The sequence below is a fragment of the Oratosquilla oratoria genome, chromosome 11 (genome assembly GCF_046742065.1).
Source record: "Oratosquilla oratoria isolate Oo_2021 chromosome 11, ASM4674206v1, whole genome shotgun sequence".
Lineage (NCBI taxonomy): Eukaryota > Metazoa > Arthropoda > Malacostraca > Stomatopoda > Squillidae > Oratosquilla > Oratosquilla oratoria.
The window spans coordinates 26,309,194-26,329,347 of NC_134787.1; the positions used below are offsets into that span (position 1 = coordinate 26,309,194).

General features: G+C 38.4%; 1 protein-coding gene across 1 annotated transcript; it reads right to left on the reverse strand.

Moving 5' to 3' along the window:
- Positions 1 to 3,312: 3,312 nt before the first annotated feature.
- Positions 3,313 to 17,389, reverse strand: LOC143029688 (ethylmalonyl-CoA decarboxylase-like). Its single transcript, XM_076192521.1, has 3 exons — positions 17,371 to 17,389; positions 14,146 to 14,359; positions 3,313 to 4,060 (listed from the first exon to the last, which is right to left on the reverse strand). Exons 2-3 carry the CDS (start codon positions 14,351 to 14,353, stop codon positions 3,387 to 3,389), a joined length of 882 nt encoding a protein of 293 aa, XP_076048636.1. The 5' UTR covers positions 14,354 to 14,359; positions 17,371 to 17,389; the 3' UTR covers positions 3,313 to 3,386.
- Positions 17,390 to 20,154: the final 2,765 nt, after the last annotated feature.

Below are 20,154 nucleotides of genomic sequence, written 5' to 3' on the forward strand. Positions count from 1 at the left end.
TTGTATTCAAGCTATCTCCTCATGAGATTGCATTTTGCCTTGGTGAACAGAAATATCTACTTCAACATGTTTTTAAGATTAAGTCAATTTTAAACAGTAGTATTTTCCTATAATGAAATTGCTCAAAATTCATGTACATTTATCTTGTATATCAAATTGTTATATTTTTATCTTCTTTGAACATTAACTTTGCTGTGGTCAGCGAGTGGTAGCTGTGCCAAGCATCTGTTGCAAGAAATGCCTGTAGATTGAGTATCAATTATCTATATACTAGCTATCACCTGCATGCATTAGCTATATGACATCAGATCTGGTGGTATCAGCAAGTTTTCAATGGACTACCTATTGCATGATGTGACCTGTAGTCAGTTTGGCTTGACCTCAGAAGTCAACTCTCAAGGCACGTGCATCCTGACTGGGGAGTCAGCCATACAACATTACCATATGATAGCTGCTAGCATAATTTCATCACTTCGTATACTATAGATGTATAAAGAGTTAAAGTAAATACTGAGTGTCCATACATTCCATAATGTACATGCATATACCAAAGGCTTTTTCCCCTTTACAAGGGAAGTAGCCAAAAAACAATGGCATAAAAACCACTCCCACTCATTCCATCCCTAACATACTCCACTCCCCTCCACCCTTCCTTTTATCTTGGCACCTCCTGGATGATGGGTCATCCCTGCATCTCACCCACTGCCCTGGGTCAGAAGTAGTGTTGCAAGATGCAGCACATCCACAGCAAGGCCGCTTCATTAAATCGGTGATCCCCCCTCTCCATCTTCTCAAGCAGAAAAGGAGAAGACGGGGAGAAATCCCTTCAGGCTGTGTCAATTAATTTCTCACACATACTCTCTCACCCCACATCACCTACACACTCCCCCTCATGCATCACAGCATCATCCATACATAACCATTCTGCATTCACCCCTATTTTCTGTCCTCTCCCATCCTTCCTCCACAGACATTCCCCTCTTTCCCACTGCTCATTTTACCCCCATCCATGCATCTCATCCTTGGTCACCCCCTCATGTTCAACTCTTTCACTAATCTTTCTTCACTCATTCTTTCCATGTGTCCAAACCATACCAATACTCCTTCATCAACCCTATCTCCTAACTCCCTTTCCACCCCCCGTTCTCCACATTTCTCACTCTATCCAGCCTAGTAACCTGTATCATATTTCTCAGGCACCTCATCTCAAACACAAACTCCTCTCTTATGTTCCATGTTTCTGCCTGTACAGTGCTGTCTGCATAATCACTCCTTCATACAATCTCCTCTTAGCATCCATTCCCAAATGTCTATTTCTCATTACACTTTTTAATCCCCCAAGGCATTTACTCACTTCTCTCAACCTACATTCTACCTCCACCTCCACTCCTCCCTTTCCTGCCACATTTGCACTCAAGTATCTAAAACTATCCACTTCCTCTAGTCCCTCTCCCATAAAATATACTTCCAGTCTGCTGCCACTTTCTCCCCTTCCATAATGTATATAGAGGTAAATATATAGACATAAGATGTTAGAATGATGAGTTGTAAAATATTGTTGGCAACTGCCACCATTTGATTATAAGTTGTAAAATATATTTTTGGTAACTGTCACCATTTTCTTTGTCACCTCCATTGATGGAAAGCACCAGTCACGGAGGCAACACAATAAAGACGAGAAGACATGAAAAGTTTATCTTGTATGCCTCTAACCAATGTAGAGCAACACAAGTCTATATATATATATACACAACCTCTACCTGTCCCAAATCCACACTGATCCTCACCAACCACTCCCTCTGCTCCTCTTCCAAGTCTTCCCAACCACACTCACAAACTAATCCCTCTAAAGCCACCACACTCACACCTGTCCCCCCTTCCCTTACAAAGCAGAACCATGCAGGCACTCCTCCAGTCCTCCGGCACTCTACCCTCTCTCCAGCAAATACTAAACAACCTCACCAGCCAGTCCACCACCACTGTACCTCCCTCTTTTAGACATTTTGCATGGCATCCATCCAGACCAGGTGCCTTACCTCCTCTCATCATCTTAACAACTGCCTTCACTTCATCCTTCCTTATTTCTCCTCCATTTTCCTCACTCATCAGTCATTTTCTTAGCATTTCCCACTGCAACACTCTTTCCCTCCCCATCCTCCTTCACATTTAGCAACTCCCTTAAATACTCTGCCCATCTTCCCCTTACTGCCTTCTCTTCCATTATCATCTCTCCATCTGCACCTTTTACCTTTTCTTCTCTACTTGATTCGCCTCCTCTTCCTCTCTTAATTTCTTTCCAAAACATCTTTTTATTACTTTCAAAATTCCCACCCATTTCATCCCCTACATACTCCACTCCCCTCTACCCTCCCTCTTATCTTGGCACCTCCTGGATGATGGGTCATCTCTGCATCTTGTCCACTGCCCTGGGTCAGAAGCAGTGTCACAAGACACAGCAAGGCCACTTCATTAAATCGGCGACCCCCCCTAATGCAGAAAAGGAGAAGACAGGGAGAAATAATGTAACTGGTTTGAAATAATTTTTACGCCTGATTATGTTCTACTCAAGGTTCCTAGAAGATATGCAACTGTCCAGGTTCCCTTGGATAGATTATGACAAAATGTCAAATGGAGATGGACAAAGATAGAAGATAATTTTTTTTCAAATGCAAAGTCAATACTGCTACATTCTGATACACTAGTTCACTTTGACAAAACCCTACCTTTGTACTTATCCTTTGACATTCCTCATTGGTGTCATTCTTTCCCATGTTATTGATGGCTATTACAGACTTATTGCTTTTACATCCTGTACATTAACTGTCACTCACATAAGGAAGCCTTGAGTATTGTTTTTGGCGTTGAAAGGTTCAGACAGTTCTTCTATGGAAGCCCATATACGCTTATTACTGATCATCACCCTCTAGTGTCTCTATTCAGTCCCTAGAGGCCAGTTCCACCACTGGCCTCTACCAAGTTGCAAAGATGGGCTCTCAAGTTAGCTTCATTCAACTATAAAATAGAATATAGAAATACTGCTGCTCACAGTGATGCTGTATGTCCATGTTTCCTTGAGTAATACTGTAAAATGTGATGGAAAACTTGTTGACTGTTACTTCTTAAAGGGGAGGAGGGGGTTGCCAATTAAATGAAGAGGCCTTACTGTAGATGTGCTATGTCTTGCTGCATTACCTCTGACCCAGGACAATGGGAAAGATGCTAGGAGCCAAGATGAGAGGTAGGGAAGGGTGGTGAATGGGAGTGGAATTATGCCTTTTGACATTAATAGGAAGATATAATAAAACACCTGTAAAAATATATTCACCTTTATCATAAAAATAGGACATCTAACTAATCATAAATATAAAATTATCATGGAAACAATTTCATTTATGTTTAATATTCTGAGACAATGCCTTTTGATTTGCTGGGCCACCCCACAGAGGAGCAAAAATGTTCCTCTCCAAACATAAACTATCAGCAAGACTCAAGTCTCTACCCCCAATAACAATTCTTTTCATGGCTTGAACAACTTCTGGATCATGACTAGTGTATTGAGCAAGCCAGTCATGTGTTTGCACATTCCTGTTTTCGTGGTCAACGATGCCATCAGCAAAACCAATTTCCAAAGCTTTCTCTGCATTTAATTTTGAACAAGAAGCCATCAAATGAAGAGCCTGCTTAGCACCAACTAATTTCACCAGTCTTGTTCCACCACCCCATCCAGTCACTACACCCATCTTTGCTTGTACAAAAGCAACTTCACCCTTATGAGTAAATAGTCGAAAATCACTTAAAGTTGCAAGCTCTGCTCCACCCCCAATAGCCTTCCCTTGCACAAGAGTAACAGTGATGAATGGAAGACAATAAAATCTTGTGAGAGTATGATGCATCAATGATGACATGAGGAAACCATCACTGGGGTTGCTGATGTTACGCACTGTGGTCAAATCTCCTCCTGAGCAGAAGGCATTTCCAGCTGACTGAAGAATGACACCCCTGCCCTCAGTCCAGGCCTCAAGCTCATCCATAACACCACAAAGCTGTACCATCATCTTTCCTGAAATATACATACATACATAAAGACATATACTGAAGGCTTTTTCCTCCTTACAAGGGAGGTAGCCAAAAAAACAAAGGCATAAAAACAATTCCCACCCATTCCATCCCTAACATACTCCATTCCCCTCCATCCTCTTCCCTCACTCTTATCTTGGCATACATACATATATCAAAGGCTTTTCCCCCCTTACATGGGGGGGTAGCCAAAAAGAAAAAGGCATAGAAACCACTCCCACCCATTCCATTCCCTGCATATTCCACTCCCCTCCACCCTCCCTCTTATCTTGGCACCTCCTGGATGATGGGTCATCCCTGCATCCTGATCACTGCCCTGGGTCTGAAGCAGTGTTGCAAGACACAGCACATCCACAGCAAGGCCGCTTCATAAGCCCCCCCCCCCCCCTACCCCCGGGTGGGTTGTCTATTACTAAATTTTCCTCCATACCATTTACTTACCATTCTATTATTTGATTTGCATCTATCAACTGTACTTCAGAATTCTACTGACACTCAAATTCAAATGTGAATTCTAATAACCATCTACAAGCAATTCACAAAAACTATCCTTGACTAAGCCTCCACAGCATAGTTACCAACAATCAGCAAAATGAACACAAACAATTTACAAACCTTGCAAAATGGAGTACGGAGAGTTAAAACAGGATGCACCAATACAATCTCTACAAGATATCTACATATAGAAGCAAAAATCCTCCCCATAAAACACCACATGGAAATGACAGGAACAACTGTATGCCAGAACCCTATACACTATACATCCTTCACATTACATTTCACAAGTATCATCTGCAACACAAAAAAACTACACCTATATACTACATAAACATCTATAACAGGGGTTCTCAAACTTTTTCTCGTTAAGTACCCCCTGAGTTATAAGATCATCTTCCCGAACCCCCATTAATCTGACAATGAAGAGAATGGTAATTTATTGACTAACTCATTAAAGTACAATAATTCTGCAAAGGATATTATAAAATTATTCAAATTTTAATGACTATTCAGAAGAAACATCAGTATTGCAAATATTTTACAATGATGCTACACATGCAGGAGTGAAACTATTTTCTTAAGTATCAATCAATAATGAACTTCAGTGTGAGGGATGTGCCTGTTTGTTACAAGCAAGTTTCTCAATTCGAGGAGCAGTATTAGATAGGCACAATCGTAGGTCATGCTCGACATTAAGTCGTGATCGATGTTTAGTTTTCATATTCAACAGCGTTGAAAATCCTTGCTCGCACAGGTAAGTGCTAGGAAACATCAGTAAAGAGTTCAAAACTTTTTCAGATACAACAGGGTAAATTTCACTAATTTTAGACCAGAACTTGGTGAGAATAATCAACACTGTTAATTTAGAAACCAGCGTAGAACAGTGAGGTTGAAGGAACACACACTGCTAGCACGGAATTTCATAATCCACAACTACCACTATTTGAAATACGTTTTTTGTCAGCCATCTAAGTACATACATACATACATACATATACCAAGGCTTTTTCCCCCTTCCAAGGGAGGTAGCCAAAAAGGGAAAGGCATAAAAACACTCCCACCCATTTCATCCCTAAATACACTCCACACCCCTCCCACCCTCCCTCTCATCTGAGCACCCCTCTCATCTAAGTACCCCTAGAAATCTTCTTGTGAACCCCTGGGGGTTCGCGAACCCCAGTTTGAGTACCCCTGATCTATAACAACCCACAATCTAAACCACAGGAAACATGCACATAAAAATACATACACAGTCTCACACCAAATCATTACAAAAGTCCTTAACTTACACTCTGGAAAAACACAGTGTGGGATGAGCTAATAGAGGTGTTCAAGTGGATCAAAGGCATTAACAAGGGTGATGCAAACAAGGTCATCATATTAAAAAAACGGCGCAGGATTCGTGGTAATGGATTTAAACTGGACAAATTTAGATTTAAGAAGGAAACGGCCAAGAATTGGTTTACTAATAGGGTGGTTAATGAATAGAATAGATTTAGTAACCATGTAGTCAGCGCTGAAACTATCAGTTGTTTTAAGAAATGGTTAGACAACTTTATGAGTGGGGATGACATGTGGTGATGGATATGGAGCTGCCTAGTGTAGGCCTTATGGTCTCTTGCAGTCTCCTTCATTCTTATGTTCTTATGTAAATGATTAGATAACTTTATGGATGGGGATGACAGGTAGTGATGGACATGGAACTGCCTAGTGTAGGCCTTATGGTCTCTTGCAGTCTCCTTATTCTTATGTTCTTATGTTGTTCTTCAAGACATACTGCCAAACTAAATACACCAACAAGAACCCCCACACATAAGCCCCACAGAATAAAATCCTCCCAAACTTGATAAGAACCATACTAGCACACTTGTGTTCTGGACACCACCCAGCATTAGAAAAATTCCAACACAGAATAGATCTGGTCACAGATTCAAACTGCCCTAGATGCAACTGCCACACAGATGACACAGAACACTTCATACTACTATGCCCCACTCTAACAACCCCTAGACAACACTATATATCTCCCTTAAGTGACTTATGGTTCTGCATGGAGGCTTGCTATTTACCTGAGGGCTGCAAGAGAAGTAAAAACAACATCGGTACACTCGCACGAAGGACACCATCCAGTATTAAAACAGTACCAACACAGAATCAAACTACCAAAGATTCAATCACCATACAAAGGACACACTCATCCTACAATGCCGCACATAAACAATTCCAAAACAACATGGTATTTCTTTCCCGAGTAACTTATGGGCCCTGCTAATCCCAATGTAATGTGGGACCATACAAGAGAGAGAAATTCACGACTTTATGTAAAATTGTTTTGTGCTACAAAGCCCTCTGTGAGGGGCACTGTCCTAGCTTTCCGGTAGGGGGGAGTTTGTGACGTTAAACCATATCATTATATCATATCATGTAAAATTGAATACTTTCTTGCTGATTTTCACTGTCAGATCTTTGATGTGTGGGCTGAAGGTATTGTCAATATCATAAGTGAGTCCTATAATGTTTGGGTTCTTTTCCAATGCAGAGGCTTGGTAATTCAATCTCACTAATGGATGTTCTTTAATTCATGGTTGTCTGGGGTGAGTGATATGATGATATGGTTTAATGTCACAAACTCCCCCCTACCGGAAGGCTAGGACGGTACCCCTCACATAGGGCTTTGTATCATGGAATTTAATGAACCATGCCCTTGGTTCAACTTTGCTGGTGACAGGATTCGAACCGCCATCCCCTCGACCTTTGCCACAAGTAATGACGCCCTAACCTGCTCAGCCAGCGAGCTTCCATGAGTAATGTTACTAATAGTTTTTGAGGAGATGCTTCCATTCTATCATTTCTTAGCCATTGATCTTAGCAGATTTGTGCTCTTAGCAGCTATTTCATAATTATTGTGTGTTTTCAGTCAGGTCCTCTGCATTTGTGAGTGCTTTGGTCTTGTCATTTGGTATGGGAGGTAAACATGAGTGTCATGGGTGGTTCAATCCATGAACCAGAACCAGGGGCTGAGACAAAGATAATGGCTCCCCTAAGAAATCACTAATGACAGTGAAGATATGGTTTAATGTCACAAATTCCCCCCTACCAGAAGGCTAGGATGGTACCCCACACAGATGGCTTTGTAGCGTGGAATCTAATGAACCATGCTCTTGGTTCAACTTCGCCGGTGGCAGGATTCAACCCGCTCAGCCAGCGAGCTTCCTATTAATTAATTACATTAATGACAGTGACCACCATGAATCAGAGAAACATCCAATAGGCAAACTGAATGGTTAACTTCTCCCACTGGACGAAAGACCCAAAATCCTAGGCCTCACCTTTGGTACATACATGTCCCTCAGTCCACACAAATGACACAATGGAAAGTACAAACTATGCAAACATGTTTACCAGTGACCATATGAAGAATGAAAGAGGAAAGGAACTGTGCTGATACAGAAAGGTTTAGATACTATATATACTTGGAGTCAATAGTGAAAAATTAATTTCAATGCCAGAAAATGCTAAATTCTGGCTCTCAGAGACCAGTAAATAATTTTATGGAAAGTAAGTCAATTACAAAGGGAAAATGGAAAGGAAGTCAATAAAAAAAAAGAGATTTTGAAATGTTGATAAGTGTCATCTGACAAACATATCAGTAAGACTGTATGGAAGACATAAGAACTGCCAAAAAAACATTAGTGGCCTTTTACTACATAGACGAAGATAATGATGAAGAAATTAGATTTAATCCATCCAGGACTGGAATATGTAGCAGTAGTATGGTCTCCACAGAAAGTAAGATAAAAACAAGGTTAAGAAAAAAAAAAAAAAAAAAAAAATGCAGTAACATCAAATCAACACTCAAATACCTTTATCTCACATAAATACTCTCTTCTCTTCTCCCATAACCACCAAATACTCACCTCCAGGAGCATATCTATGAGCTTATTGCCCACTGCACCATCAATAGAATGAAAGACAACACACTACTACATGCCAGGCTCCCTGACATCCATCCTTCTTAGTCCTCTCTCCCACAAGAGGACAGGCTGCAAAGTAGCCACCATCCAGCCCTTATACCAGAGGTGGATGGATGAACACACTTTACCCCATACTTATTCAACACATTATGGAAGACTGCATTGTACACAATTACAAAAAGCAATAACACAACATATACTCCATAAGGGATTTGAGAAAATCCGTTCCAGCTACGGCATTCCTTGTGGAGATGGGGCTGCTTGGCCAGACAGCCTTGGGAATGTCATCCTCATCAAGCATACATGAATAAGGTATGATAACTGAAAATTATGTGACTGAAAAATGTGAGGTATTTCAGTTTCCCATATCAATGGATAAACTTCTGGAAGAGCCCTGGAGACAAAATAACACATGCTGGAACCATACATAAATTTAAAAAAGAGAAATGACAATTGCAGAAAATATAGGACTCCACGAGCTTGGCTCCCTATCTGTATACTAGAGCTATATAAATGCACATCAAATACGTAACAGTGAAAACCGATAAGAATCAAACATACTGAGATCAGTAGCATCAAAAAATCATACACACATAAGCACCCCCTACCCCCTCATCCAACTACCCCACCCTTGCACAACAGTATCATCTGTACACAGTCACTCTCCACTCATCCCCATCTCCTGCCTTCTCCCTTCCTAGCTCAATATCCCCTTCATCCCATCCATCCATCTCATCCTCGATTGTCCCCTGAAGTTCACTCTCTCCACCTCAGCATTCCACACCTCTTTTACTAATCTTCCTTTACTAATTCTTTCCATGTGTCCAAACCATCCTAATACACTTTCATCAGTTCAATCTCCCATCTTCTTTTCCACTCCCACTCTCCTCACCTCCTTGTTTCCCACTCTCTTCAACCTAGTAATCCCTACCATACTTTCCAGACATTTCATCTCAAACACATTAACTTTACCTCTCTGCCTCCCTTGAATTCCAAGTCTCTGCTCCATACAATGCTGTGAGCACAATCAACCCTTCATACAATCTCCTCTTTGCATCCATTCCTAGATCCCTATTTCTCATAACACTTTTTATCCCCCAGGCCATTTACTTGCTTCTCTCAGGCTACAATTTACCTCCACCTCCTCCCTTTCCTACCACATGCGACCCCAAATACCTAAAGCTATCCACTTCCTCCAGCCTCTCTTTTTAGACTTACTTCCAACTCACTGCCATCCTCTACCCATTTACATCTCATCACCTTGCTTTTACCCAGATTTACCTTCAACTTTCTCCTATCTCATACCTCCTCAAACTCCATCACCAACTCCCTTAACCCCTCCTCTGATCCTGCCACAAGCACAGTGTTGTCAGCAAACAACTGGCTCACCTCCCACTTTTCCCCCATTTTCTTTAATTATCTCCATTCTCCTGCCCTTTACCTTTGCCTTTGTCTCCTGCACTATCCCATTCTCCATTTCCCATCCTAACACAGGCTCTACTACTCTTGTAAAAACTCTTGACTGCTCTTAACAGCTTTCTCCTAATCCATAAGGGCCCAATAAATATCCTTACTTTTTCCTAAAGCTTTCTCACACGTGAAAGATCATGAGAATGAATGCAAGAGTGAATATGAGAGAAAATGTGAGAGAATGTAAGAGAGACCATGAAAGAATGTATTTACCTAACTGTAGTATAAAGGAAAAGAGCAACACTTGTTGGGCTCTGTACCTAGACTCAAATTCATGTACAGTTCCAACTTGATCTATATCTTTGATTTCCAATTATCATATTTAGAGAGAGTGAATGGTTTGAGATTAGGTAAATGCAAGGGTGGTGGGTCAGGGGTTGGAGATGTTTAAAGAAAATGGAGAAAAGTGGGAGGTGCGCCAGCTGTTGTTTGTGGACGATGCTGTGCTTGTAGCAGGATCAGAGGAGGGACTGAGGAAGTTGGTGACAGAGTTTGGGAGTGTGTGAAAGAAGGAAGTTGAAGATAAATGTGGGTAAAAGTAAGGTGATGAGATGTACAAGGGGTGAAAGTGGCAGCAGAATGGAAGTGAGCATTAAGGGAGAGCAACTGGAGGAAGTGGATAGTTTTAGATACTTGGGTGTGAATGTAGCAGGAAAGGGTGGAGTGGAGGTGGAGGTAGAATGTAGATTGAGAGAAGAGAGGAGATGCCTTGGTGGATCAAAATGTGTAATGAGGAGTAGACATTTGGTAATGGAGACTAAGAGGAGATTGTATGAAGGAGTGATTGTGACAACAGTACTGTATGGGGCAGAAACATGGAACATAAGAGAGGAAGAGAGAAGTTTGAATGTGTTTGAGATGAGGTGTCTGAGAAGTATGATGGGGGTTACTAGGCTGGATAGAGTGAGAGATGAGGAGGTGAGGAGGAGAACAGGGGTGGTAAGGGAGTTGGGAAATAGGGTGGATGAAAGAGTATTGGGATGGTTTGGACATATGGAAAGAATGAGTGAAGAAAGACTAGTAAAAGAGGTATGGAAGGCAGACGTGGAGGGAGTGAACATGAGGGGGCGACCTAGGATGAGATGGAGGATGGGGTGAAAGGGGCTTTGGGGAAGAGGAGAATGTCTGTTAAGGAAGGACGGGAGAGGACAGAAGACAGGGGTGAATGGTTGTATATGGATGATAATGTGATGCAAGAGGTGGAATGGGTGGGAGTATGGGGGGTGAGGTAGTATTTGTGAGAAAAATTTGACGCAGCCTGAAGGGATTTCTCCCCATCTCCTTTTCTGCATGAGGGGACGGAGAGGGGGGGTTGCCGATTAAATGAAGCGGCCTTGCTGTGGATGTGCTGTGTCTTGGGACACTACCTCTGACCCAAGACAGTGGACAAGATGCAGGGATGACCCATCATCCAGGAGGTGCCAAGATAAGAGGGAGGGTGGAGGGGAGCAGAGTGTATTAGGGATGGAATGGGTGGTGTGGTAATTATTGTACACTGGCAGTAATTATTGTACACTGGCAACACTGGCGTAACTGTTTTCATGTTTGGTATCACTGTGTACTGTTAGTTACAGTCGCACCACAGGCGAGTGTAGTTCCCCTCTTGCAGTTCCTCTGTTGATGTGTAAGTTTATGTGTGTTTATTTTGTCCTGTTATGTACTGTGTTCATGCTGTGTTGCATGTTTGTCATAAATTGTTTATGTTGTGTTAATGTGTTGTATGGCTAACGCTAGATATTTTGTCTGTTTATGTTATAGATCTGAGAGCCGTTATTTTGTTGAATAAAGCTTGGAGTTTGCTACCAAGTGTTTCAGTCTCATAACAGGTTTTTATGCCTTTTCTTTTTGGCTACCTCCCTTGTAAGGGGGAAAAAGCCTTTGGTATATGTATGTATATTTAGATTTGAACTCATGTATCGTTTGAGCTTGGGCTATATCATCCTTTCAACATATGGTCTTTCTTAATTTACTTCAATGCAATCTATCCCTTTTAGTGACCTCATGTTACCTCTTTCTCTTTGATCTTTCAAACTTGGTAGACCCAGTACTTTTAGTCTTTCCTCATATGTACATGTATGAGTGTGTGTATTCTATTCACCTAGTTGTATTTTATGGGACGAGAGCTATGCTTGTAGTGACCCGTTTTTGTATCTCTCCGGATCCAGTTTGTTCTGAAAATCTTGTATATTTTTGACACTCACTGTTTCCCCATTTAGCTTGTTCCAGACATCAATCACTCTGTGTGGGAAGCCATTCTTTTTCATATCTCTTCTGTAACTGTCCTTCTTTAACTTCTTCTCATGTCCTCTTGTTTCTCTTCTGTCCCATTTAATAAGTCGTCTCTATCAAGAACTTCCATCCCTTTCATAATTCTGTAAATATTTAGCAAATCACCTCTTTCTCTTCTGTTCCAGTGTTGATAGATGTAATTTATCCAATCTTTGTTCGTATGTGTATGTGTGTGTGTGTGTAATTCACCATGATTTTGGATCAAGTGTTGGACTTGTGATCGACAGCAATTACCCTCCCAGATGAGAGCTCAGAGCTCATGTATGACTGATCTATGGGTAATGCTGTGACCTGACACACACACACACCCAACTCCCTGCCCACGAGAGTTGAAGTAACAGCTCACAGCGCAGTGATATTGAAATTATTTCAACCTTGGGTGGGATTCGAAGTTGGACTGCTGAGTTAGCAGTTGCAAATGCTACCACTGCGCCATCAAGCCATGTGTGTGATTCACCATGGTCTTGGATCACATTTTGGACTCATGATCAACAGCTATTTCCCTCCTGGAAGAGAGCTCAGAGCTCATATATGACCGATCTATGGGTAATGCTGTGACCTTACGTGCACACACATCCCACACTTCCTGCCCACGAGAGCTGGAGTAACGACTCGCAGCGATACTGAAATTATTTCAGCCCTGGGCTGGATTTGAACCCGGACCACCTTAGTGGCAGCCGCAAATGCTACCATTGCACCATCAATTCATGTATTTACCTAGTTGTATTATATGGGAAGGGAGCTATGCTAAAGGTGACCCGTCTTTGTGTCTTTCAGCATCAAGTTTTTTCTTAAAATCTTGAATAGCATTTGCACACACTGTTTCTTTATCTAATTCATTCCAGGTATCCAGTACTCTATGTGGGAAGCTATTTTTTTCAGATCTCTTCTACAGTTATCCTTTTTGAGTTTCTTTTCTGTCCACTTGTTCTTCCATTGCCCCATTTTTATAAATCATTTCTATCTAGGATTTCCATTCCTTTCATGATTCTATAGTCAGGAGATCTCCTCTCTCTCTTCTTTGTTCCAGAGTTGGTAATTCCAATTTGGACGATTTTTGTATGTTAATTTGGAGAGAGTTGGTGCCAACTTGTTGTTGCTCTTTGTACTCGTTCTAATTTCTTTATATTCTTTTTAGTACTGGGTGTGTGTGCATGTGTGAGAGATAGGTGAGAGAGAGAGAGAGAGAGAGAGAGAGAGAGAGAGAGAGAGAGAGAGAGAGAGAGAGAGAGAGAGAGAGAGAGAGAGAGAGAGAGAGAGAGAGAGAGAGAGAGAGAGAGAGAGAGAGAGGGGGGTGAGATTGAGAGAGACAGAGACAGTACATGAGAGGGAATGTGAGAGATTGTGAGAGAGAATGTGAAAGAGACTATGAGAGTGTGAGAGAGAGAGAGAGAGAGAGAGAGAGAGAGAGAGAGAGAGAGAGAGAGAGAGAGAGAGAGGAAAAGTGAGGCAGAAACAGATAGAGACAGAGAGTGAGAAAGGGAGATAGAGAAACAGAGACAGAAGCATACACAAAGAGAGGGAAACAACACATTAATATCTACATTTATGACTAATGTTGTTGTACAGTTCACTTTTTTCTTGGAAATACCTCTTGGGTTGAAATAAAGTTACAAAACAAGACAACACAAGAAAAACTGAATATAGGTAGCTTGTTCTGAATGCAGTATATTAGATACAAAATCATATGAGCTTAAACTACTACCTATTCATTAGTCCTCCTCTCCTTCCTAGCATATACACAAATTAACAGTCCAGGAAAACAATTAATAAAAATAGGAAAGTAAATTATGAAGTTATTGACCAGTAACCAAATGTGATCATTCATCTAAGTCACCTGAGAATGCATTTTTCTTGGTTTCATTACTGACAGTCACTGTTGCAATGCCTGAAGCCTGGTCTTTGGTCAGAAGAACATCTCCATTGCCTAAACATGCCAACTTCTCCTTGGCGGCTGCGATTGTGGCACTGCTGCACTGCCTTGCTGCCCAATACTTAGTTGCAGCTTGTGCCCCTTGATGAAATGCAGATTGGAGGGACAGCATACTGAACTGCAATAAGTAACATTTATTAGTGATGATCTACAAAAAAAGTATCCAATCTAGTTGTTATATTACCATTAGTCATATTCTAAGTCCAAAAACTAGTTAATCAAAGGACATTCTGCAATACACATTTTGCATACCCCATTCTATACTCTGAAAGCAATGCAGGTTATTTAAAAATTCTGCATAACTGATTATCTATATACACACAGATCACAAAACAAATAACCCATGGCCAATTCCCAAGCTCTGTACTTAACTTTACTCACTTTGATACCAGCCCATCCAAGAAATTCCTCCCTCAACAATCAACAACTATACTGGGATGACTATGTTCAGGTATCCACTTAATATTACATAAGAACATAAGAATGAAAGACTCCAAGAGACCATAAGGCCTACACTAGGCTGTTCCATGTCCATTACCACCTGTCATCCCCATCCATAAAGTTGTCTAACCTTTTCTTAAAACAACTGATAGTTTCAGTGCTCACTACATGGTTACTAAGTCTATTCCATTCTTTGACCACCCTACTGGTAATCCAGTTCTTGCCTATTTCCTTCTTAAATCTATAAATTTTTAAAATTTATATACATTACAGCGAGTCCTGTCCTGTTGTCTTAATATGATCACCTTATCAGTATCAGCCATGCTAAAGCCATCCACTTGAACACATCTATTAGATCACCCTGCACTCTGTGTCTTTCCAGAGAGTGTAAGTTAAGGTGCCTAAGCCTGTCCTCATAAGGTAAATTTTTGAGCCCATGTATCATTTTGGTCATTCTCCTCTGTACTGATTCTAGTGAACTGATATTCATTCTATAGAACGGAGACCAAAACTGTACAGCTTAGTCAAGGATGGGACTAACACCAGATAAATTCTGATAATTACTTATGCAGTTTTATTTGTAACCATCTTTGCAATGAAACCTAATGCTCCATTAGCTGTATTCCTGGTACTAATGCACTGGTTTTAATGTCAGAACTCATTAGAGCTCTTGAAGTCTCTCTCTCACACTCTGTTCTCTCTAAAAAAGTGTTATCTAAGATATACCTGCTTCCTGGGTTATGTAAACCTATGTTTAACACACTGCACTTTGAGATATTGAAGTTCATTTCCCATTTTACTGACCATGTGAACAATTTGTTAAGATCTTCCTACAGAATCTTGGCATCTTCTCCTGACCTAATTAGGCATTCTATTTTAGTATTGTCTGCAAACTTACTAACATCACTATCAATCCCATTGTCCAAGTTGTTTATATGCATAATGAACATTAAAGGACCCAAAACCGAGCCCTGGGGAACTCCACTAGAAACACTCCCCCATTTGGATTTTACACAATTTATGGTGATCCACGGTTTTCTGTCACTGATCCAGGCTCTAATCCATTTAAACACTTTCCCTCCTATGCCATGGTCTTTGACATTCTTAATCTAACACTGATCACTAGGAACCTGAATACCTCAGTGTTTATTGAAACAGTACCAACACAGAATAGGCCTGGCAGCAGAATCAAAATGCCCAAGATATAATCACCAGACAAGACTCTTTCCAGACCCTTGACTTGACTTCTAACAGGAATGTACCTATTAGGGTTACAGAGAGCAGAATGTTTTGTCCCATCACTCCATCCTGTTTTCCCCCCCTTTTATGATCTGAGTGGGAACATTTGGTAGCAGTTATCTTTTTTCCCCTACCATAGGGGTGGGGGTGAGGTGAAAAAATAAATATTCAGAGAAGTGATACATAATAGTATTAAGAGTGGGGGGGGGGGGGGCAGCATAACAGAGGGGCAGTCGCAATATAATAAGGTAGACCCTAAAGTATCAGCTGCATTTCATTGAGGAGATTTTACTTTACATTAACATACAGCCAAAGCCCCCTGATAAGGGTAATGATGAAAAGTTGGCTTGTAATTTTTTTTTCTGCTTTCAAATTTTTTTCTTATGAAATTGCTTCTACATACAATATCACCACAGATAAACAATAACTGATATATAATTTTCAAATTATATACCACACTTGTCTTCTTTATTTTTGCCGTCATTGTTTTCGTGGATGACTTATGTAAGAAAGGGGGTTGCATTCATTACATTACACAACCAAAGTAAATTTATATTATATAAAACATTCATTAGCAAAAGATTTTTATTTGAGATAAGTTGGTGCAATTAATGAAGTGGGTTGATCTAGAACAGAAGAAATAATGAAGCACACTGGTGAACCTCTGTCTAAACAATACCGACTACTCTCAACTTGATGAAGAATATACAAATGAATGACCTTTGGGCCTTCTTGGTGGCCATAGCTAGGAGCTGTGGATATCCTACAAGAGACCAACTTGGGGTAACTTACTTATACTTAGATTGGGAATTCCAGAATCATCTAAGCATGGATATTTATCAAGAAATTTACATTGTCTAATAGCTCCTAACCTAACCATTCCATAGAAAATACAGACCTTTGAATACAAAAATGAACAGTGAAAAATGTGTTTGTGTGATACTGAAATAATACCACAGATTGATTGATAAAAGAATGCTTATTACTTAAACTTCTATAACCCCTTTCTGCTTCTTTACTTAGATAAACCGGTAAAATTCTAGAATCGCGCAAACACAGATACTGTTACTCTAATTACATTAAACTTATGTTGTCCATTAGCTCCTAACCTAACTTGAACTAATGTAACCATTCCAGAGAAAAAATAATGTTTCAAATGCAAAGAGAAGTGAAAAATGTACTTGCATGATACTCAAACAGAACTAATACCCTAACATATCCTTTACTACCAATAAGATACTGTCCAGATAAAAATATTGGTTACGAAATACAGTAACAATGTTTACATAATCGGTAGTGTAATAATGCAGCCGATATTCATGCAAGACTAGGATTCTGGAAATACTTTAAGTCAAATACAGTCATCTATCTCACTATAACTGGATATAATCAACCAACTTTTGGTATTCCTACTAGAATAAGGTTAAGGTTAGGGGTAGAACATCTAACCCCGTCCCTTTTTCCTACAGGTTACTTTGGGCTGGCTAGATTGTTAGTGCTAACAACAACATCGGAAGTAGTTAGTTCTCAAGGGTTACAAAGTGGTAACTTGGAATTACAAAGCCTTAGCTAAATTTAGTAATGTCTGTGGCACTTGGCACGGCCAGCTCGAGGTGCCGGCAGCTTAGGCAGTCCAAGTAAGACTAAGATACGGGTAAAAATATCACAAACAACACTGAAAAATTATCATTATTATTATTATTATTATTATTATTATTATTATTATTATTATTATTATTATTATTATTATTATTATTATTATTATTATTATTATTATTATTATTATTATTATTATTATTATTATTATTATTATTTTATTATTATTTTGTTATCATTATTATTAATATTATTATTATTATTATCATTATTATTGTTATTGTTATTGTTATTGTTATTATTATTGTTATCGTTATCGTTATCATTACCATGATCGTTATCATTATCATTGCCATTATCATTATCATTGCCATTATCATTATCATTGCCATTATAATTTTCATCATTATCATTATCATCATTATCATCATTATCATTATTATCATCATTATTATCATTACCATCATTATCATTATCACAATTATCATCGTTATTATCATTATCATTATCATTGTCATCATCATTGTCATAATCATTATCATTATCATCATCGTTATCATCATTATCATTATCATCGTCATTATCATCATTATTATCATTATCATTATCATCGTCATTATCATCATTATTATTATCAGCATCATTATCATTATCATCATTGTCATCATCATCATCATCATCATTATCATCATTATCATCATTACCATCATCATTATCATCATCGTTATCATCATTATCATTACCATAATCATCATTATCATCATAATCATTATAATCATTATCATTATCTTCATCATCATCATCATCATTATCTTCATCATTATCATCATTATCTTCATAATTATCATTATCTTCATAATTATCATCATTATCATCTTTATCATCATCTTTATCATCATCGTTATCATCATCGTTATCATTATCATCATCATCATCATCATCGTTACTATCATTATCATCGTTATTATCATTATTATCGTTATTATCATTATCATTACTATCATCATCATCATTATTATCATTACCATCATTACCATCATCATTATCATCATTGTCATCATCATAATCATCATAATCATTATCATCATCATTATTATCATCATTATCACCATTATCATCATCATTATAATCATCATCTTCATTATCATAATTATATTCATTATCATCATTATCTTCATCATTATCATCATTATCACCATCATTATCATCGTTATTATCATTATCATCGTTATTATCATTATCATCGTTATCATCATCATCATCATCATCATCATCATCATCATCATCATCATCATCATCATCATCATCATCATCATCATCATCATCATCATCATCATCATCACCATCACCATTATCATTATCATTATCATTATCATCATCATCATTATCATCATCATTATTATTATCATCATCATTATCGTCATTATCATCATCATTATCATCATCATTATAATAATTATCTTCATCATTATCATCATTATCTTCATCATTATCATTATCTTCATCATTGTCATCATTATCTTCATCATTGTCATCATTATCTTCATTATCATCATTATCATCACCATCATTATCATCACCATCATTATCATCACCATCATCATCATCATCATCATCATCATCATCATCATCATCATCATCATCATCATCATCATCATTATCATCGTTATTATCATTATCATCGTTATCATTATCATCATCACTATCATCATTATCGTCATCATCATTATCATTATCATTATCGTCATCATCATCACCATTATCATCACCATTATCATCACCGTTATCATCATCATTACCATCATTATCATTATCATCATTATCGTCATTATCATCATTATCATCATTATCATCATCATCATTATCATTATCATTATCATTATCATCGTTATTATCATCATTATTATCATTATCATCATCATTATTATCATCATTATTATCATCATCATAAGCATCATTACCATAATTACCATCATCATTATCATTATCATCAGTGTCATCATCATAATCATCATTATCATCATCATCATCATCATCATTATCATCATTATCATTATCGTCATCATCATCATTATCATCGTTATTATCATCATTATTATCATCATCATAATTATTATCATTATTATCACCATTATCATCATTACCATCATTATCATTATCATCAGTGTCATCATCATAATCATCATAATCATCATCATCATTATCATCATCGTTATCATCGTTATCATCATTATCATAATTATCATCATCATTATCTTCATCATTATCATTTTCTTCATTATCATCATCAGCATTATCATCATCTTTATCATTATCATCGTATTATCATTATCATCGTTATTGTAATTATCATCACTATCATCATTGTCATCATCATTGTCATCATTATCATTGTCATCATTATCACCATCATCATCATCATCATCATCATCATCATCATCATCATCATCATCATCATCATCATCATCATCATCACCATCATTATCATCAACATCATCATTATCATCAACATCATCATTATCATTATTATCAACATTATCATTATTATCATCATTATTCATTATTATCATCATTAGCATCATTATCATCATCATCATTCATTAATATCAGCATTCATTATTATCATCATTATTATCA